Genomic DNA, 23,490 nt, shown 5'->3' on the forward strand with positions numbered 1-23,490 from the left:
AAAGATTTTATTTATTTATTTGAGAGAGAGAGAGAATGAGAGATAGAGAGCACGAGAGGGAAGTGGGTCAGAGGGAGAAGCAGACTCCCTGCTGAGCAGGGAGCCCGATGCGGGACTCGATCCCGGGACTCCAGGATCATGACCTGAGCCGAAGGCAGTCGCTTAACCAACTGAGCCACCCAGGCGCCCTCTTTTCTTTTGAAGGACTTAAAATGAGCAAAAGAAACAAACACAAAAGAACCAGTTCAACATCTGACACGGAGTCAAGCCAGTAAGATGGCTCTAAGTGCCACACTCCTGACTCTCAGCATCTACATGACATCCAGGTGTTAGTATTATTTAAGGCCAAATGTCTAAAAGTGCACCACTCGGGTTACTAAACCAATAAACAGCTGGTTATAAACACTTCTGACCTATATCACGCAAAAGCCCAGGTGTCCCCATGAGTTGATACACAATTTCTGAACTATCCTCTACAACCTCAAAGAATGTATTACTATTTATTACTATGTTTATAACCAGCAAGATAAATTACCATTAATATTCAATTTCTACCTTTCTTCCTATTTTCAAGGAAGCTCCTAGGAGAGATACTTTAGCTTAACATTTTAGCCTAGAAACCAAATGGGTTTGGCCAAATTTCAATATTATTTTTCCAAAGGTCACTTACCTAATAGCCTCAACTATAAATATACTCTGTTCAAGCAAACAATGTACTGGGGCACCTGGGTGGCTCAGTTAAGCCTCCGACTTGGTTTCAGCTCAGAGCTTGATCTCATGGCCCTGTGTCCAGCTCTGCACTCAGTGCAGAGTCTGCTTCAGATTTTCTCTCCCTCTCCCTCCACCCCTTTCACTGCCACCCCGTCACTTACACTCCCTTTCTTCTCTAAAATAAATAAAATCAGGCGCCTGGGTGGCTCAGTCGTTAAGCGTCTGCCTTCAGCTCGGGTCATGATCCCAGGGTCCTGGAATCGAGCCCCGCATCGGGCTCCCTGCTCGGCGGGAAGCCTGCTTCTCCCTCTCCCACTCTCCCTGCTTGTGTTCCTTCTCTCGCTGTGTCTCTGTCAAATAAATACAATCTTTGAAAAAAATAAAATAAAATAAAATAAAATAAATAAAATCTGGGACACCTGGGTGGCTCAGTCAGTTAAGCATCTGTCTTTGGCTCAGGTCATGATCACAGCGTCCTGGGATGGAGTCCTGCACAGGGCTCCTTGCTCAGCAGGGAGCCTGCCTCTCCCTCTACCTGCCGCTCCCCCTGCTTGTGCTCTCTCTCCCTCTCTCCAACAAATAAAATCTTAAAAAAAATTAAAAACAAATAAAATCTTAAAAAGAAAACAATGTATTGTATATACTTTTATGACTTTCATCATCAGTTATTGTTATTCCAAGGAAGAAAGGAGAAAATGGCAAAAACATCAGCCAAAATAAAAATACACCAAAAACTGTCAAAGTAAAATGAATTTTCTCATTTAAAGAAGTAAGCTTCCGGGCGCCTGAGTGGCTCAGTCATTAAGCGTCTGCCTTCAGCTCAGGTCATGATCCCAGGGTCCTGGGATTGAGCCCGGCATCGGGCTCCCTGCTGGGCAGGAAGCCTGCTTCTCCCTCTCTCACTCCCCCTGCTTGTGTTCCTGCTCTTGCTATCTCTCTGTCGAATAAATAAATAAAAATCTTTTTAAAAAAAAAAAAGGCTTCAATTGCTTAGGAGATTCTGAAGTAAAGAAAAAGTGAAGTTGTACACAACTATTGTTCCCATAATAACTGAATTTCTGAGGGCATCTGGGTGGCTCAGTGGGTTAAGCATCTGACTGGCTCAGGTTATGATCCCAGGGTCCTGGGTGCTTCTCCCCCTCCCTCTGCCTGCCACTCCCCCTGCTTGTGCTTGCTTGCACTCTGTCAACTAAATAAAAATCTTTAAAAAAAAAATTTCTGGTTAAAACTGACAACTACAATTATGTCAAGATTTTCAGTGAAACTACAAACAGAACTGCTAAAAAGGAAAAAGATATCCAAACGGTGGGGCGCCTGGGTGGCTCAGTCATAAAGCGTCTGACTTCGGCTCAGGTCATGATCTCAGGGTCCTGGGATCAAGCCCCGCACCGGGCTCCCTGCTCAGTAGGGAGTCTGCTTTTCCCTCTCCCTCTCCCCCTGCTTGTATTCCTTCTCTCGTGTTGTCTCTGTCAAATAAAAAAATAAAATCTTAAAAAAAAATAGCAAAATGGTGAAAAATGCATTCCTTTTGGAATAAAATGTTTCTATGGGCCAAAATAATGATCCTCTGCTCAAATTAGCAGTGGATAAGAATATATTCTTCTCTCTTATGAGCTAATTATGTAACTGGTTAATAACAAGAAGCCATGCAGAATAGTATTTTATCGCTACCCCACCCTAAAACTCTAAGATTACAGAATTCCTTGACTTATGAAGCTTTAACTAATACCTTTGCAGCTCATCCTAAGTTTATCTTCATTTTCACATTACACTAAAAACAGCCAAATGTAGAAAGTTAAATTTGCCATTTGCAGATTGCTAAATAAACATGTCTAACAAATCTGTGTGCTCCCAGACCACATCCTCATATATTTACATCCCATTTTGTTTCCATAAGGCCATACCAATCTATACTTCATTCAAGTGCAACTTCTGAACAAAAGCTAACAACTTAGATTAATGCACTAATACATTACAATTAAGAGTCAAAAGCAAGGAGCAGGAAGATGGCGGCATAGTAAGACCACAAGTTCACCTCAGCCCACGAACACAATCAGATTACTTATCAAATCATCCTAAATATCCCCAGAAATCAACCTGAAGACTGACGAACAAACTCTACAACTAAAGGGAGAGAAGAGGCCACATCAAAGAAGGAATTTAAATTAAAAAAATTTTTTAAAGTCAAAAACAGAAACAACAAAACAAACGGACACACACACAAAAGTCAAAAACAGTAACTCCTTCCAGGACTAGAACCTAATTCCCCTGGGCTTCCTGAGTGTCAGCTACACTTAGTGACTATCTTCCAAAGAATTGAATACTGAGGGGCGCCTGGGTGGCTCAGTTGGTTAAACGACTGCCTTCAGCTCAGGTCATGATCTTGGAGTCCCGGGATCGAGTCCCACATCGGGCTCCCTGCTCAGCAGGGAGTCTGCTTCTCCCTCTGACCCTCTTCCCTCTCGTGCTTTCTATCTCTCATTCTCTCTCTCTCAAATAAATAAATAAAATCTTTAAAAAAAAAAAAAAAAGAATTGAATACTGAAGGAAAAATAGTAATGTTACAGGAAAAACCTGGCAAGCACCACTAAGGCCCAGTGGACCAAGGTTAACATCACCTGTGATGTCCTAAGGACACAGGTATGCCCCTCATACCGCCCATTTGTGATGAGAAGGGTACTTCACCTCTGTGGTATTCTTTCCAAAATCCCACAATGAGTTTGGCCAATTTTAATACCTTTACTATTACAAGGTCTAATCATGAGTAGTAAAAAAAAAAAAAAAAAAAATCAAATAAACCAAAATTGAGGAATACTCCAAAAAACACCCGACCAGTACTTCAAAACTGTCAATGTTCTGTCAAACAAGAAAGAGAGCAACTGTCACAGACTAGAGAATACTGAGACATGACCACTACCTGTAATGTGGTATCCTGGATTTAACCCTGGAAACGAAAAGAACATTCATGGAAAAACTGGTAAAATATGAATAAAGCCTGAAGTTTAGTTTACGGTAACATACCAAACAACCATTGTTGGTTGTTCTTAGTTTTGACCAATGTGTCTCTGTAACCTAACATAGGGGTAACCAGAACTGAGTGAGGTACAGAAACTCTCTGTACGATCTTTGCAGCTTTTCTATAAAACCAAAATTAAAAGCTTATCTAAAAAAAGTAAAAAGCTATCAAACATTAAGGCAAAAACAGTAGAAAATGAGAAAGGCTGCTTACTTCCCAAGCCTTCATCTCAACTTTTATAAAAAATTAAGCATCCCGGGGCGCCTGGCTGGCTCAGATAGTAGAGCATGCGACTCGATCTCAGGGTCATGACTTCAGGCCCCACACTGGGTGTGAAGCCTACTTAAAAAATAAAAAATTAAAAAATAAAATAAAATAAAAAAGCATCCCAAGTCTTTATATACGCTTAGCTGTGTTAAGACTAATAACTGAAATTACTGTAACATGGAGCAAAACTGATCTATTAAAGACACCCAGAGTTTAAATATCAATGAAAATGTTGGCAACTGGGGCACCTGGCTGGCTCTGTCCATAGAGCATGAACCTCAGGGTCATGAGTTTGAGCCCCATGTTGGATGTAGAGATTACTTAAAAAAAAAAAAAAAAGTTAGCAATTAAATTTTCTACAGAAGATATCTTCAAAATACCTAGAGAGTATTAAAAGATATGTAAAATATTAACTACTGAACTGTTTTAAACTTTGATGGGATCCTATTTGGGCTCTGGACATACCTTTTACTCACCTGTATTCCCATTCCCTAAATTTACCTTTTAAAAACCAAAATATGATTTAGATAAATACAAAGTTTTGAAAGGAATAGCATGATGTCATTCTATGCGGATAAAAACTTCCATAAGTCAGGCACTATTACAGGGCTTATATATATTTTTTTTAATTATTGACAGGTCACATAAAACTCAGACACCTCAAAAATACAAACACAATGCCAGCTAATCTACAAAGAGACACCAGAACATTTATATTAAGACCTACTTAGTGTCATTTTTCATTCTCTGACTCTTACATTCATAAATAAGATTAACAAAGGCATTAGGCTATACTATTTTTAATTCTATTTTTCATATAACAAATGTGACTACTAAATAGCAAAACTGATTTTATAAGTCAGAAATGAAAAATAGACTCCTTATTTCAACTTTGGCTTCTATTTTTGGTATCAATAATTAAAGTTACCAGAGTTTACTCTCCTAATCTGAAGCAGTCAGTACAACCAAGAATTAGTATTTCTCAAACTATTACTTAAAGCCACGAAGAGGGGGCAGCATGCCTGGGTGGCTCAGTCGGGTAAACATCTGCCTTCATCTGCCTTCGGCTCAGGTCCTGATCCCAGGGTCCTGGGATTGAGTCCCCCATTGGGCTCCCTGCTCAGCAGGGAGTCTGCTTCTCCCTCCCCCTCCCCCCTCCCCCCTGCTCATGCACTCTTTCTCTCTCTCAAATAAATACAATCTGTTTTTTTTAAAGCCACAAAGGATATTGCCCAGAAATAATACAATTATTAATCTCAACTCAAAGAGCCGTTATATTCAGAAAGCAACCACTGCTTTGTAATACTATTATTTGCATTCCAGGTTTTCGCCAAGTAGAAAACCATGCTAAAATCTATTAAGTGTAATATCTACGAAATTGTCATCAGAACTTCATCAGAGCTGACAAAACACTGTAGGAATGACATTTAAGAAATAAAACAACCAGAACTGACAGACTAAAATCCTTATGTTTTATCCAATTCAGTAAGCCCCAATTTAAAAGCATACAAATCATACACTAATTTCTGATTCTATAAAAAACAGAATTTCTAATTCTATTACCCATTAAGCAAATGGAAAGATAAGACCTGTATCTGTGTCAATTAAGATAATCCAGTTCAAAGGCTTGTGCATACATACCAGATCACCCCCCAAAACGGAAAATAAGCACAAGTAAACATGGAATTTCATTTGTCATTCTTTGAATTACAAGATGCAAAGGGCCTAGAACTTAATCCTGGGAATAAGCTCCCACATGAGTAGGGGACTGTTCCCATTTACCCTGCCTTAAGAACACAGGCAGATGGATGCTGGATGATAAAGACCTCTAGACTTCCTACCTTGAGACTTACTCAAAGAAAGCAGAGTCAGCAGTTTCTGAATCTCAGAAACACTGACCAGATAATATAAAACTAGCTTAGAAACACCAAATTCTTCAGAGACAAGGAGAGACCAGGACCTTTCAACACAAAATTCAGGTGTCACATTCCATTGTGTCTGACTTCACTGAACAGAGTTAAGGCAAATCTAAGGCATAGCCTATTTTTACATTCAGAGGACACACAGCAAAGTTGTATACTACTATGTATTTTTAGCATAAGTTCTAGTTTGATAAATAATTGCCAGACCGCACAAAGTGAACTAGGCCAAGTATACTGATTTCCAAACTCCTAGAAAAAAGGATCTGGCTTCACTACTACTTCTGGTTAAGCTTGAATGTAAGATAACGTGAAGGATCTGGAAATACCTTATCTTCAAAGGTTTATTTGTGTACTTTCCTGCCAGTGTATTTAACTTTTGCTCGATTGAGAAATTAGTCAAAGTGTAAGTTAGGAACACCAACAGAAAAAGAAAAGAGACATACAAATGGAAATATATGAAATGAAATGATAGTCTTGATGAGCCACCAATAGTCTTCTTGATATATCATGGTTTATAGGTTATAAAACTCAGCTAAATCTCAAAGGAAATGCCACACTAATTACTCAAAGATAGAATCTGGTACCTAACTATTCTGACCCAAGAGCCTACAGAATGACAAGACAGAAGCAAAGTAAGTGTTCTCAAGTATATAAATGATTCAATACAGGTATACTCAAAATATATGTCATTTGATCATCAATGACAGCATTCAAGACCTGCCTTTCTTAACTGCCAGGAGAAATGGGCAGCAATCCAGACAAGCAGACTAAAGAACACACTCAAAGGTCTACTTCCTCTTTCCTCCACCCATAAAACAAATCTGACTTAAAAGTATTTTGTTTTTGTTTCTAATCTCTAAGGATACAAATGAATAAAGGAGCAAGAAACAGTTTTTTTCCCCTTTATTCATTATGAAGATGGTGGCTGTAGCTAATTGAATGAATTAGTTGGTAAAATTAACAGATGTTAATATGTCAAATGCTGTTGCCAAGATCAGTGATTTCTGTTATCAAACATGTATCATGTTCTACATTTTAATGTACTTTGAATATGTGAACGTGAATGTAATGTGCAATAAAAACCCCAAATCTCCAAGATCTACATCATGGGATGATTTCATTATAAAAGCCTTAGTTTAAATTAGCGGTCTGACCAAGTACTAATTCACAGCTATGGTACCACATATAAAGGCCATACAAAAGTGACTGTTAATGAAAAAAAAGTAAATTGTTTCTTTCCTTTGGAGTGAAACAAAAAGGGTTATGTAGTTTCAGGCTGTGTTCCCAAGGAGACTTAACTAATTTATACACAGATTTACATAGATTAGCAAAAGGGTACTAAACATTCAGTAGTCTGTAAGATCATAAAACAATATAATCAACTATATTACACCCAATGATCTCTTACGAACACAATTCTAACTGAATCAACTTCCTATAGGTAACCACAATGGAAAGGTTTACCCCAATTTTTTAATTTTTAAATTAATCAACATTTCTGAAACTAAGCATCATAAAGTCAACTGATTGAAAAGCAATATCCAGGTAACAGAGTTATAATGGCACCATTTGGACAAAACAACTACATTTATTTTCACTAAGCTGAGTAGTAACCCAACTGCTTCTGAGGTAACACGAACCAGGCACACTCTGTATCTACTTTTCTATTTATATTACCTCAACTAAGATTTTAGACTCCAAGAAACCTTGAAAAGTGTACATGATAAAAACATGATACATGGAAAAAGAACATGATACATGGAAAAAGAAACATTTTGCTTAATGTTAAACAGAAAACTCATAACTTACAATATTAATAACAATTTCACACATAGGGAATATCTTTTTTATACATAATACCTCCCTAAAAATGTCTAAAAGTTAGAGACCAAGAAGTTGAAGAGATAAGATTCCATTCCCAATTAAGCAACATTCTATATCCCTAAATATGGTCCCTCCAAGTGGTACCTGTTGTGGGCCCAGAAGCAGACCCACCAGCCATGACTGTCTTCCAGAGGATGACTAAGTTCAGCCAAGCCTCTCCCCTTTATAGGTTTCCTACTCCTCCCTGACTTCTCTGCAGGGCCAGGTCAAAAGATCAGCAGCACCTGTATACACCTCCAATCTTATGCCCTGGATGCCTAAAAAGTGGGAGAAGGCAGAAGGATCCTTCACCCGCATACAGCTTCCCTGTGGGGCTTTCCACCACCTGGCTCTTGAGGTTGGCTTCTGCCAGGCATAGCAGCCAGCACAAGCACCAGCCTGCAAACAACCAGACACCCTCTGCAAGCATCTGGTGAGGTACAGAGAAGAAACTACAATAGTACCTACACATAAAAATAGTTCTTCTAAATCACGATACCCCCGGGGCGCCTGGGTGGCTCAGTCGTTAAGCATCTGCCTTCTGCTCAGGTCATGATCCCAGGGTCCTGGGATCGAGCCCCACATCGGGGTCCCTGCTCGGCGGGGAGCCTGCTTCTCCCTCTCCCTCAACCCCTGCTTGTGTTCCCTCTCTCGCTGTGTCTCTCTCTGTCAAATAAATAAATAAAATCTTTAAAAAAAATAAAAAATAAAATAAAATAAAAAATCACGATACCCCCACCCCACCTGAGAATTACTAATGTAACAACAGTCTCTCAAAAGTACACACTGACTTTTCTGTGTTTTCAAAAGGTTCCTATATTGCACTTTAATTACATTTTGGCAATCTGAAAATAACACACTCTTAATAAACATGCTCAGAGCGCCATCCTTGTGTCTGATGACTGAACCCAAAGTCTCCCCACCAAATAGTCGGTGACTGCAATCTGAAACAGGCATAAACGAGGAAGTTGTCTTTTTTGTTAGCCAAGTTAAAAGTTCCAGCTGCCAGTAGTATGTTAATTGTTAAAGCAACAGGCAGGCAAACACCTACATATAAATTCAAACGCTTGTCATTTATAAGAATGTGACAATAGCAACTACTACAAAGCAATGTCTTTTTTTTCTTATGGCAATGTCTATCAATCTATCAAATAAATTACATCATGTAACGCCAAAAAGTAGAAAAGAAAAAAAATCCTATTTTGTTAAAAATTAACTTTAAAAAAATTCCAGGGAAACATATTAAGGAAACTATTAAGGAAACATATTAAGGAAACATATGATCTGTTTCCGGTTCTGCCTGAGTTGCCATTGGTTCCTGAATTTAGTCCATATGAAAATTAAGATACTATTCAGACCTCGAGTTCTACATCAATATTTATAAACTGCTATAAATGTAATTGGAGGTGCTAAGTAAAACTAACAAAAAAATTCTTATCAATATCAAAAAGAAAGGGAACCATCAACAAATGGTGTGTTTATTTTCTCAGAAAACGGTAATAGTCTTACTAACAAATGCAAAAATAAGTTTTTTGTGACCATAACTCCTGAAAGTATCATGTCAAAGGGCCATAAAACAAAAAATATTTTACAATGAAAATCTCGTTCACTAATTTTGAATGGAGGAGAGAGAAAAACAGTTACAAAACTAGCTTTGACTGAGATTAGAAATCAGTGCTTTAGGGTGCCTGGGTGGCTCAGCTGGTTAAGCAACTCCAGGTCATGATCCTGGAGTCCTGGGATCGAGTCCCACATCGGGCTCCCTGCTCAGCAGGGAGTCTGCTTCTCCCTCTGACCCTCCTCCCTCTCAAGCTCTCCGTCTCTCATTCTCTCTCTCGCAAATAAATCTTAAAAAAAAAAAATCAGTGCTTTAGAATGTTATTTAATGGGATTCCCTTAAAATACAAAACAAACAAAAGGTCAATGTCACAATTTAATTGTGTGTAAAATACAATCATCAGTCAAAATTAAATTCAGGCCACCTGTTAAAAGGTTAAGCTTATACCTACCCCATGATTCAGCTATTCCATCCCTATATATTTACCTAAGAGAAAAGAAAATATCCATCCAAGCAGCTTCATTTGTAATAGCTCCAAATGAGAAATAACCCAAACGCCCATAAAGAAGTAAATGCATAAACAAACTGTGGTATAGCTACACAATGACATATTACTCAGCAGTAAAAAGAACAGGGTGAATCTCAAAATATGATGAAAGAATTCACATAAAAGTACATACTGTATAATAACATTTATATAAAATTCTAGAAAATGCAAAATAATCTAGGGCGCCTGGGTGGCTCAGTTGGTTAAGCGACTGCCTTCGGCTCAGGTCATGATCCTGGAGTCCCGGAATCGAGTCCCACATCGGGCTCCCTGCTCAGCAGGGAGTCTGCTTCTCCCTCTGACCCTCTTCCCTCTGGTGCTATCTCTCATTCTCTCTCTCTCAAATAAATAAAATCTTTAAAAAAAAAGAACAAAGAAAATGCAAAATAATCTATAGTGACAGAAATCAGATCAATGGTTATGTTGACAGACTTCATGGGTGATGTTTATGCAAAACTTACCTAATTTATCACTTTAAATATAGTTATGTCAATTATACCTCAGTAAAAAACAAAAGGAAAAAAAAATTCCAGATACCAAAACTAATTCTATAGCTCTTGCCAGTCAGATCTAATCACGAATGTAATATATTTAACCTACCAACTCACAGTAGGCACTTTGAGAAGTACAAAAGTGTCCTTAATTTAAGGATCACCATTATCACTCACACACACACACACACACACACACACACACACACACACACACACGCAGTTTAAAACAGAGAACTCAGAACTCATTTGTCATCACTATGACAGGTTGATTGCTTCACTGCTGAAATCACACCAACTAAAACACAACAGAACAAAATGAGAGCACAGAGTATGGGGCCCCACGATTTTTAAATATTTTAATTCAAATGGTTACTTTCTTTGATCTAGAACAAAGAAATATTTTAATTCAAATGGTTATCTTCTTTGATCTAGTAAAAAACAGAAATAATCCAAAAAGACAAGAAAAGCCTTATGCGCAAGATGTTAATTTCAATCTTATCACAGAAAAATGGCCAAGAATTAAATCAATGGCATGGGCATAGAATGACATATTACATGACCTCTTCATTATGTTTCATACTTTTCATCAGGAAAATAAGCTGTAAGTAGTCAGCAAAAACAGGGCACATACAGTATGATCAACATATAGTATGAAAATAATATATGGGGGGTAGGAGACTGATAAGAAAAAACACTATAATGTTAATATTTGAGGACAGTGGTTCTTAAACTGTAGTCCCTGGACAAACCTTTCAGTATCATCCAGGAACCTGTTAAAAAAAAATTTTTTTTTTTTTAAAGCTCTCTAGACCCACTGAATCAGACAACTCCAGAGCTGGTACCCCAGCAACCTGTTTTAACAAACCCTCCAGGTAATTAAGATCACACTGAAGTTTGAGAACCACTGTTTAAAGGATAGGATTATGGGTGACTCTTTTCTTTCCTTTTTGTAACCTATACTTTCCTCAATTATCTTACTATTTGCATAATCCAATTAAGTTTTTTCATTAAAGTATTTTACTAAAACATAAACTATGGGTCTATAGTCAAGAAGCTATTATACCATAAGCACTTTTACCAGTCTGAACTGCATGCCTAAAAATGCAACGATTCTCGGAATCATCAAATCTATTAATAGTGAACAAGATAGGGGCACCTGGGTGGCTCAATCGGTTAAGCATCTGCCTTCTGCTCAGGTCATGATCCTAGGGCCCTGGGAATGGCCTCCTGTCCGGCCTCCTGTCCGGCCTCCTGTCCGGCCTCCTGTCCGGCCTCCTGTCCGGCCTCCTGTCCGGCCCCCTGCTCAGCGGGGAGCCTGCTTCTCCCACTCCCCCTGCTTGTGCTCTGGTTCTCTCTCAAATAAATAAAATCTTAAAAAAAAAAAAGTAAACAAAATACTATTACATAGTTGTGTGTGTATACACGCACATAAATCCATGTGTACACACACATATAAAACAGGTCAAGGTGCTAGGGAAATTGCACAACACTAGGAAACCAACAAATCCAGGTTTTTTCTAATACATGCACACAGTGTTAAGTGACTTTTAAGGGTCACATTTGCAAAATATTTTTTCCCCTAAAAGATGAACTTTTAGGCTTGTGTGTAATTTACTAGAACTGCACTGCAGGACTGATATTCTGAAGCTGTGAATGCTTACTCATGTAGGTTCCTGCTTAACAAAAATAAGTACCAGTGCGTTATATTTGTCACCAAAATCTATGCAGAGAAGACAAATTCAGAACACTGGGAGCTGCCAGCTTTAACTTTTAGCTTGAAGATCCACCTTCCACCTCATCATCTCACAAAAACAGAGGTCACAGGCATTTTTAAAAGCAAAACACCGGTTCTCTAACTGACACTGGAGCTAGTTAAAAGATTACAGAATTATCTACACTTTGCACAAATTAAAGAGTAACAAAGACTACTGATTTAGGGATAGAATAACTACTGATTAACAACAAAATACCAAAGTTGATATGAAAGAAACAGCTAAGCGTTTTAATGTTTTTGTTTCCATTTTTTAACATCTATCTTTAAAATACTAGGAATACATATCCCCATACATCCCATGGCATAAAATTCACTTTTTAACCTTTCTACTCCTTGAAAAGTCAACTCTGAAAGTAAATACAAGTTATTCAAAAAGCTGCTACATAGAGTGTTGACCTACTATAAACAGCTTCTACTTTGATTTCTTGTTTTGTTTTAACTGGTTACATAAGCATCATGACCACCCACACTGAAATTTTTCACTACTAAACCCCCAGCACCTAGCACCAAGCCTGGCATAAAGACGGTGCTCAAATGTTTTAGGGGGATGAACTTATTATTGAAACCATCTGAAACCCTAAAGCAGACACCCAGGATTCTCTAAGACTTCACTAATGCCGTTAATGAATTTAGTGAAAGTCACTGCCCCTTTCTAGCACTCTTCAAGCTTTTGCAGGGAAAATTTACATTTCTACCACCCTTTTGAATTCCTGCGTGAGTCATGTAAGTACATTTAAAGTGGTGGCATATCCTATTTTAAGTTACTGCAACTCCCTCTGAAAACTTATTATAAAGTTCCAAAATCTCACCAATAACAAATACAGCGTATGCCAAGTTCCCATTATTACCAGGTTCACGTTTCTGATTTAACCTTGAACATTTATTTCTTGTACTCTAAAAGGTCAGGTTTTCCTCTTTTTATCCCTTGAAAATACACTTGATCCTGTAACACTACTCACAAGGCCTCCCCAGCCCCTACTTCTTTTGTATATAAACACACTCTGGTCACACACTCCATCAGCTGTTTGTTAGCTCCGCCCCTCCTCCTTTTCCGGGTAGTAACAGAGCAGCCAATGAGCTGGGAGGAGCTGTGCCTGAGGCCTTTTGCCTGCATACGCTTTTCCAAAACAAGCAGCTCCAGCCTTCAGCAGGGGCCACTGGTTCACAGATAAAAGGATCACCAGGCTGTGCAACAGGGTGAGACGAGTAACCCCCACCAACAAGGAAACCCGTGTAATCTGAGCTGTTTGTTCCTCCACCAGGGAGAATTTAAACCGATATTCCTTTAGGGCAAATCACGCTTTAAGGTCACCAGAGTCCCAGTTCTCAGACGATCTAAATAATCAAGAGATGGAAACCTCAATGCTTGCCAGGCTGGGAACAGCACAGTATAACCAATCTACCTGACTTTGCAAACAAATGGCCACACTATTCACGACCATTGCACAGGATTTGGGCTGACTGTAAATTTTTTGACTGGGACACATTCCTACAGGGCCCAAAAGTCAGTACATCAGTCTCTAGCCTCCTGGAGAGGTTTGCACAACCCTCAGGAAAGGATCAGAACAGAAACAATGAATGAGTCAGAGTTTCAGAACATAATCGCCCAGCAGATTATTAAGTGCATCGGTGCAAAACACTCACTCCCTGCATAACTTGAGAGTCAGCTCTCCTCCTACCAACCCGTCACAAAAGAAATATCACCGACTCCAAACAACAACCAGAGACAGTGTCTCCGAAAGAATCTCGCGAGCTGGTGGAAAGCAGTGGCCAATTAGTTACACATCCCCTTCTCTCCCTACCCCCACACCGCTACTTTCCTACTATATAGGTTCCCTGCCAAGCTGTAAATCGTGGTGGCATAATTACACTCAGGAGACAACCAAAAATGGGCTGAAACAGGAGATTGCAATGAAACCAGCTATCGGCCTCCAAACCAAAGAAATCATCAAGGGGCACTGAGGGGCAAAAAGCAAGTACATTCCTTCAGACCTTCTCTACTTCCTCTCCACCATCTTTCATTTTCAACCCCCGGCCCTTTCACACAATTGTACTAATTTTAATAGTGGGTTGGAAAATTCTTCCTTCAATTTTTTGCTAAATATACCTTGCTCAAAAATTAGTGGCTCCATCTGGGCCTACTAATACGAATTCAACAGAGAAAAGAGGCCACAAAATCTCTCATCCCCACAACACACATGCAAACACAAAAGGAAATACAAAAATTTTAACTTCCAAGTACATGAGACCAGAAAATAACAAATATGAAACAAAGATAACCTCTGGCTTTTAAGTCCTGAGACTGTTGTCCTCCTATCTCAGAGATCTATGATTTTAAAGCGCCTCTGCTTTCTTTTGTCAGAAAGGAGGAAGGTGGGGAAAGAACAGAAGGCCAATGCATCTTTGCCTTTCTTCATCTTCTACTAAAAATAAGCTATGAAATAAGCCACTTAGGGGAAGAAAAAAGAGAAAGACACCCTGCTGTTCTTTGTCTGTTTTCCTCTCCCTCTCCACCCCCCACACCCCGACTCCTAAATGCGGTAATCATTCTAGATGCCACAACTACTAAATGAACAAAAGGCACTGTATAGAAAAGGCATCAGGTCAAGTTAGGCCTCACCCTTTATCCTCAATCTTCTAAAAAATATGTATGTATATAATTCGAGACTCTGACATTGATCAAAAACAGCTGGAATTCTCTCTCCACCTCCAGCCCAATTAAACATTAGGCAGAAAATTGCATTAGGTTGACAGTAACTCTCAATTCAGGGTAAAAATAACTCAGATTCTGCCACCATGTCATTTCCTAGTTTCTAAACAAAAATAAAACCCGAAACTGCTTTGTGTGAAATGTACACAGCCATAGCTACAAGTTTTCCTGCAACCTTATGAAAATCCAACATTACTGGTATCACTCACACATTTACAAAACTCAATCACAGTCACAAACAGCTCATAGTCAATTTCGCTTGTGCCTAGACATATATTTGGAACATGTATTTCATTATTTGCTCCTCTCTGTAATCCCCCCTTCCACCTCCCAAAAATTGTAAACTTCAAACCCTAAAACTTAGAAGTCTATCTACTGTTCCTAATTTCTAGCTAAGTTTTCCTGAGGAGAAAAGGACCTTATTCCTGAAAAGATTATGGGGGAAAAAAAAAAAAAATCTCTTACCCGGGCAACTTCCGACCCATCCCCCACTTCCAAACCAAATACAAACACTACTTTTTTTAAAACTTCGGAGAATTCCATAACTGAGTATTTAATAATAATCATCAATCTCTAAAAAGGAGAAAAACCGCCCAATCAAAAAGAGTAACAAATAAATGGAAGAAAGAAGGAATTCACCTGAAGAATCTAGCCAAACAACTTGAGTTATATAAACAAAACCCTGCAACAGGGGGAAATGGTGGGGGGATGGGGGTGAGGGAGAAAGAGAAGCAGGAGACAGGACTTTTTAACTGCGTTTCACACACCACCACTCCCCATCCCCATTTCCCCTTCTCCCCAGGGATTAGTTGTTCAGAACACTGGGCTCATTTCCTCTCCCCCCCCAACCCTCTAAATTACCCCTCAAAAATTTTCTAGATTTGTCACAGGAACCTTCGCGAATTTCTCTAGCTGGTCATGAAATAATCAGTCTGGACTCCAACCAAAACCACTGCCTGAAGGCCCCTTATCAGTTACAGCTTTCCCAAGGCTACCTCCAGAGTACATAAAGTTGGGGGGGTGGAAATAAAGGGTGTCACTTGGTAAAATCAGGGCAGTTATTCCCCCCAAGAACCTTACCCTCATAGAGGGAGTTTGCTTAAGTGGCTAGTATAGGGGCTATTTTGTCAAGGAGAGATCCTCTGTCTCTCCCTCCCCCAGCTGTCATATCCACAATATGGAGGGTGGCTTGCTGGAGGGCCTGGGGGTCCTCACCACATCCAACTATGGGTGGGACAGGCTTTGTCACTGAAAAGAAAAACGGTGGGGTTCTTCTAGGGACCAGAAAGCTTAACGAGGGTCTCCGATTTAAAACACTCAGAGCTCTTTATTACAACAGGGGGCACTGAGCAGACTACTCTTCCTAATATAGAAAGGAATTAGGGATAAAGGAGGTCACTTGAGTTACCCCAGTTCAAGAAGCATAGTGAATGTAGGGAATGGAGGCATCTCAAGAAAGGAAGAAAGGCTTCACTCTCGGGAATTTCTATCACGAGTCCCTAAATCCAGGGCGAGCAAACAGGAGAGACCCTGAGGTGGGCACGGCGGTCAAGAGAGGTGGATGGTCCTGCAAAAAAAAAAAAAAAAAAAAAAAAAAAAAGGCCGTCTTGGGAATCCAAAACGTCGTGGAGTAAAGTCACGGGCAATGGGGGTGCAGAAGAGCGAGGAACAACGCACATTTCGAGGTGCTGCAGATAAAGGGGGGAGCTGAAAAGGCTCTTGGCTCCTGGGAGGTGCCAAGGAGCCGCCGTAGGCACTGGGGGGAGGGAGTAGAGGAAGGGAGCCTCGGACAGTGGCCTGGAGTACCCCAGGGCCCCTGCTTGGGTTTCAGGGGCGCCCTGGGCATCCCCACACCGCCCCCACTCGACAGCCCGAATCCCCCCTCCACGAAGGATACAGCTTGACCACGTCCGTGTCCATCCGCCTCTTGCCCGGACTGGGGGATGACATGGTGTCGCCGCTGCCTCCCCGTCGCCTGCGCCGCCGCCTCTCTCCTTTCCTCGGCCCGTCTATCACGGGCCCCGGGCCCCGGCTCTGAGGAGCCCGCGGCCGCGCCGGCTTCTCGGTGGAGGTGGCAACACCCCCGCGGTCCTGTCCGGTCCCGTCAGCCGCCGCCGCCGCCGCCGCCGCCCCCCGCACGGGGGAACACCGGGCACTGTCCGGCCGAGTGGGGGTGGGGACCCCGCGGCGCCCGGCTCGGGCTGCCCCTCTCCGGCTGTGGGTTCCTCCGCGGCCTGGCCCCGGCGCTACTCTGCGCCGCGCGTCGCTCCCTCCTGCCTGCTCTAGCTCGCTCGTCTGCTCGCCCGCTCACCCTCTCGCCGGCTCCCTAGCAGCCTCCACGACAAGCGGACGACTCCTGCTCAGTCGGCCTCTCTACCCCAGCCTCGCTCTGGGCGCCGTGACGTCACCTCTGTGACGTCATCGGAGGGGCGGGCCCAGCTGGCGAAAGGGGTGGGGCGCCGCCGCCGCGGCGTGGACTTTCCCGGGTGGTTCTGGGAGATGTAGTTCCTTTTTCTCTTGCCCTCCCAGCCCTGTGCCCCCTCCCCCAACTCCCCCACACACTTAATCGCTTAACTGCCAGTGTCGTTATCATCATCATAAACGATAATAGTAAATAATGGCAATATTATGACATTTGCATGTTTTAGGGTAATGAACCTCCTTCTCATATACACTTAAAAATGCTGTTCATTTGATTTGAGGTGGCAATTACTAGGATAGGCACCAAATCTAATTCCCACACCAGCAGGTTCCCTGCATCCTGCCCCGTCCTTGGATGGAGAGAATCTGTTTCCAGCGATTGTAGACTACAGCAAGGCTTCCCCAGAGCTTGCAAACCAGGGTTCATTACCCTTGATGTAGAGCGGGCCACTCTTTCAAGGATTAGACTTGAGGCAGCAAGTTGGAAAGACCAGAAATAATTTGGTACTAGCATCCTTATCCCACAGAGTATGAGGTAATTTAAAAAAGTGAATGACTGATAGAAGCAGAAACACCCAAAATATGCTGTCGTTCAAAGGACAAAGATTGTTCTGCCCTCCACACTCCTGTACCAATGCTATATACTCCATCATTAATTCCATAAATAATTATTGAGCGCCTACTGTGTGCAAATCACTCTGCTGGACATGAGGCTATGGTGAACTAAGAAAGACTTTAAATTTACACAGCCCTCCCAATGTGGTCTGTGGGTATAGAGTGTCAGCATCACCTGAGAACTTGTTAGAAATGCAGGTTAGAGCTTCACCGCAGCCCTATTGCATCAGAATTTGCAGTTTAACAAGGTCCCCAGGTGGTTCTTATGTGAAGTTTGAGAGTCACTGCTCTACAAAGCACCCCATAAGAAGTGGTATAGGACCCAGGAGTCAACCAGGCAAAGGGGGCAGGAAAGAGTGATCTAGGCATCTCCTGATGTTTATATCACATTTTTGCTGCCAAAATTTTTATCTATTCCCTCTTTCCTATGAATACACTTGTACTTTGTCAGACCGTCTGCTGTGAGATGGGCCCCCTTATATAACCTCCCGTAGACACACACACACACACACACACACACACACACACACACACACATCTGGGGCAGCAGCAATCAACTAAAATTGAGCATTCTTTACTCCTATCGTTCCATCCCTCCAAAGGACTAGTTAATTGTGTGTGTGATTAATATACATAAAATACAATTTGCCATTTCAACCACTTTAAGTGCACAATTCACTGTATTAAATACATTCACAATGTTGTACGACCATCACTACCCTCCATTTCCAGAACTTTTTCATCATCCCAAGCAGAAACTCCATACCCGTTAGACAATAATTCCTCATTCATCCTCCACTCCCGCCCCCCAAGTCCCTGATAACCTTTACTCCACTTTCTGAGAAGGACAGACTATTTTAACTGCTTCTAAAAGGGGTACATTGGTCTTTCCTATTGCACATAGCAATTCTGTCAGAAGGAGGACTTGAGATTTCTAACCCCTTTTATGTGACTACTTTGTTAAAGAGAGATAAGGATGGAGCAGAAAATCCTTCCTGACTGTCTCCTCTAGGCTCTCCAGGCTCCTATTGTTACTACTTCCTCTCCCAGCACGGCTCCTCACTCTCCTTCACCTGAGTAACCCACATTCACACGCTAAGACAGTGATTCTCAACCTTTGGTGTACTTCAGAATCATCTGGGGAGCTTGTTAAGCTCACAAATGTCCAGACCCTGCCGCTGGGGATTTTGATTCAGAAGGTCTGGGGTGAGGCTTGGACGTCCATGTCTTTTAACAAGTTCCCCAGATGATTCTGATGCAGGCCATAGTTTGAGAACCATTGTTTGAAGATTCCAATAGACATCAGCACTTTCCAAACATCTGCCTGACCCCTCCAGGTGAGTCCTGTGCTTCCATAATATCCTATGCAGATAAGGATGTTTCTTCCCAACCTGAGAGCAAGGAGGCCGGCTCAGAGGACCCAAAGATGTTTTTTCCAGAACAGAAAGAACAAGTCAAGGATGGGACTCTTGAGAAAAAAAGGGCATGGGGTGGATCTAGAAATTATCCCTGGTGGGCTTTAATTTTTACAGATGCCATGCTGCTGTGATCTAAGCACTAAGCAAAAATTTCAGAGAGGTGTCTAGAGAAACTTGTTCCAAACAACAAGAAGGTGGGGCTGCTCTACCTAGAAATGCAATGGAGATTTAGCCCTCTGAGAAGTCACTGAAAAGCAATCACCTAGAGAAGAGTTATTGTCTAGTAAGTATCTTAGCTCTGGGTTACTCAGGACAAACCTGCCTTTCCCTAGCCCTTAATTATGCCCCAGCTAATTGCAGATAGCCTCCCAGAGCCTCAGTGTTCTCATCTGTAAAATGGGGCCCATAATGCCCTACCCACTTGAGTGGGTTGATGGAATAAATGGAAAGGATGAATGTGAAAGCCCCTTGTAAATTATAAATTGCTTTTCATAAAGGTAACATGAAGTGTTGATTACAAGATGAAATAAATATATTATTGGTTGTGGTATTATTATATTATTAATCTCAAACCCCCGTTTGCCCCACTCCTTATGCACTATCATTGAAGGAGAACGGCCTTCCGGTAGGGTTTTTATGTTTGTTTGTTTTTTTAAGATGTCATAGTGTCAATTCTTTCTCTTTGTGTGTTCACACTTTTATGACACGCCTTTTCTCTCTGGGTGCTTTGCCATTTGCTCCTTCGTAAATCCATTTCCTCTATTCTGACTTTGTCCCCTTTCCTCCATTGCAACCCCTCCCCTCAACTCTCTAGAGCCTCAGGAGACTCCTGAATCTGTCCTTGACCAGGTAGGTTCAAAAGGTGGCCCCAAAGTGGTGCCAAATGACAGCGTTTGTTTGACTCAGTTTTTTGGCTTACAAAACCTGGAGTTCCTCTTGAACAATGTAAGCATGTGCTCACCTTTTCCTTTACTTTTTTCTTTTTTTTCTTTTTCTTTTTCTTTTTTTTTTTTTTTTTTGCATTCACCTTTTTTATGCAATGTTTTAGCCATTCAGAATGTCAATAATTTACTCTAAGACAACACTGGGACCTGGGAGTGTCTGTTTATATGTATGCACACACATGGCAATGTGCTGGAATGAACCATGTTTTTCCTTATCAGGTACAAGCAGGGTACCGTAAAGGAACAGCTGTCCACCCTGCCTGAGTCACCAGTGTTGCAATCTGGGAAATGTATTTGGGCCTGTTTATCTCTCCCCAGGGCAGGGCCAAGCTTGACCAATGGAGCCTCCGATCTCAGAAGCTGCTTCCCAAAGGCAAGCAAACAAGTTTGGAGAGAATATAATGCTTTGAGCAATACACTAAGAGGGAACAAGAGGAAAGCCATCATTTGATGGAGTGAGTGGAGGACCCCAGCCCATACAGCCTAAAAACGGCTCTCTCTCTCTCACTGAAGGCACCTGTTAACACAAGAGCTCTAAAGCCAAAGTGAATTTATCACTGTGCCCAGCAAATGTGAAGATCCCTCAAATAAAGCCTCCTGATTCCACTTGACCATTTCTATTGGGAAATGGGTTCATTTTGAGCGGGTACTCTCAGCATCTGAGATCACAGGTCCAGACACCCTAGACAGCAAAATAACAGCCGTTTCCTTGCTGCTTTGGAAATAAAACCTTAAAAATCACTTCAAGGGGCACCTGGCTGGCTCAGTCTCTTGATCTCAGGATTGTGAGTTCGAGCCCCACACTGGGTGTAGAGATAACTTAAAAAGAAAGAAAGAAAGAAATGTAATTATTTCAAGCCATCTCCGTGTAACCCTGTTACAATTTGTCCCCGCAGAAGCAGTCAGGGGGAGCTCAGGCACACGCAGGTCAGACAGCAGCAAGGACAGAAAGATTTCATCTCCTGCACAGGTTGTTTTTCTTGCTACCTGTGGCAGCGGGCTCCTTGGACAAACAGCAATCCCCCAAAAGTGGCATGATTCAGAGAGAGCATAGAACTTAGGGACGGACAACCCCTTCCAGTCCCAGGCCTGCTGCCTATTATTGATATCATTTGGGCAAGTAACCTAACCTCTGCGCTTCAGTTTACTCATCTGTAAAATGGGACGAGAATCTGGCACTACCCTTGCCTAGAGCAAATGGAAGAGATGTTCCATCCTCTAAAGTGCAAGTCATATATAAAATATTATCACGTCCCCCCATACACATGCACGCACGCACGCATGCACACCCCAATGCCAAGGCTTGAGGGAGCAAGAATCAAACTGTTGACAGCTCCATCCAGGGAACTGCTCACCTGGGCCAGCCGCCCTGTGGGGAGCCTTTGTTCTGCCACCTGTAGCCTCCTGTGCTTCCTTTGCTGCTTCCGTATCTCCCTGAGCTGGAAATGCTGGAGGCCCCAGACTCAGCCCTCTCTCAGTCTCTGTTCTCCTTTATCTGCTTTTAATCCCTGGGTGACCTCATCCAGTCTCAGACTAAATTGCCATGCACACTCTGACTCCCCAATGTACATTTCTGATTGGAGCCTTGCCCCTGAACTCCAGACACATACATACAGTCACCTCTCCGACATCTCCCGAAGTCCCAAAATAAACTTCTGACACCATCCCCACCTCTTCCTCATATAGTTTTCCCCAGTCAGTAAATGGCAGCTATTAAATTGAAATATAAGAAACTGCCATTTCTAAAGTTAAGAACAGTCAAATATTGGCCACTTCGGTTCAACCTAATACATCCTGCCAGTGGCTCAGGTCAGAGTTGGGGCTATCACTCTCGACCCCTCTCTTTCTCTAACACCCTACATCCAAACTATCAGGAAATTCTGTTGGCTCTACTATGAAGTATATCCAGAATCTTTTTCCCACCATCTCTACCAAGTCATCATCATTACTGTAATCGTTTCCCAGCTGACCTCCTCTCTTCAACCCCCAAATTCATTTATACAGAAGCAAGTGATCCTTTTAAACCATGAATCAAATCTTGTCTCCTCACTGTTCAGAGACTCCCATTTCACTCTGTGTCAAAGACAAAGCCATCACAGGCTTCCCAGGCCTGACAGGAGCTGCCCCTACCCTTTCCCTTCACTTCTGTCTAGCCACAATGGCTTTCTTGCTGTTCCTCAAATACATCAAGCATGCTCCTGCCCCAGGGCCTTTGCCCTTGCCACTCTTCTAATCTAAAACAGTCTCCACTTAGATACTAACACAGGGCTTACTCCCTCATCCCCTTTAGGTCTCTGCAGAAATGTCACCTTCTCTGTAGAGCCTTCCCTGAGCACCGTATTTCAAACTGCAGCCCCAACTCCATCCCAGCACCTTTTCTTCTCTGTTTAGCTTTTCTCCCTAGGACTTACCAATATCTCACATACTACCTACCGTATTTTACTTAGCTCGTGGTGTATCTTCTCTCCCCACCGGAACGTAAGCTCTGTGAAGACAAGGATTTTGTCTGTTGCACTTACTGCTCTATGGCCAATGCCTACAAGAGCATGTGGTACACAGTATGGAATGAATAAAAGGAAAAAAGGAAGGCTCTAGCTGAGAAGGCAACAAAACATAAACAGCTTAAAGCAGTCCCTTGGAAGCTCACAAAGTTAGTTCTCCTTTAAAAAAAAATTTTTTTTATTTATTTGAGAGAGAGAGAAGAACAGGTGGGGGTTGCAGAGGGAAAGGGAGAAGCAGACTCCCCTCTCAGCAGGGAGCCCAACGCAGGGCTCCATCCCACGACCCTGAGATCATGACCTAAGCCGAAGGCAGGCACTTGACGGACTGAGCCACCCAGGTGCCCCACAAAATTAGTTCTTCCTTATGGTCTCTGAAGAGGTGCAGGAAACCTTATAAATTGAGCACCTACTCTGTGCCAGGCACTGCACCAAGGTATGTTACTTAGAACCTAACAACCTGGCAGGACTGACGTTATCTGCCTCTTTTACGGAAGAAGAACCTCAGGCTCAAGGAAGTTAAGTACTTTGCCTACAGTCACCTAGCCAGTAAATGACAGTATTGGGATTCAAATCCAGGTCCTCAACTTCAAAGCCCATGACATTTGCAATCGGCCCTGCCACCCTGTTAGTTAATTCAAATGAAAAATGTAATTTGTTGACACTGATGAACTCATTCCTTTGAAGGTCCAACCCAAATTCCACCTCCTTTGTGACCGTGAAGACTTCCAG

At 41.9% G+C, this 23,490-nt stretch overlaps 1 protein-coding gene across 5 annotated transcripts in view; it reads right to left on the reverse strand.

Annotated features, from left to right (window-relative positions):
• Window positions 1-17,260, reverse strand: part of UBE2H (ubiquitin conjugating enzyme E2 H) — a 109,000-nt gene extending 91,740 nt beyond the window's left edge. For 3 of the 5 annotated variants that reach the window (XM_025865527.2, XM_025865524.2, XM_025865526.2), the window contains exon 1: window positions 16,760-17,260. In XM_025865527.2, coding sequence (XP_025721312.1) covers window positions 16,760-16,812 — 53 coding nt within the window. In that variant the 5' untranslated portion in view covers window positions 16,813-17,260. Of the gene's footprint in view, window positions 1-16,270; window positions 16,733-16,759 lie in introns of those variants that run through there. The other 2 variants (XM_025865525.2, XM_025865529.2) reach the window with 2 other exon arrangements.
• Window positions 17,261-23,490: the final 6,230 nt, after the last annotated feature.

This window comes from Callorhinus ursinus, unplaced genomic scaffold (assembly GCF_003265705.2).
Source record: "Callorhinus ursinus isolate GAN/ISIS: 27379988/994484 unplaced genomic scaffold, GSC_fseal_2.0 scaffold12, whole genome shotgun sequence".
Lineage (NCBI taxonomy): Eukaryota > Metazoa > Chordata > Mammalia > Carnivora > Otariidae > Callorhinus > Callorhinus ursinus.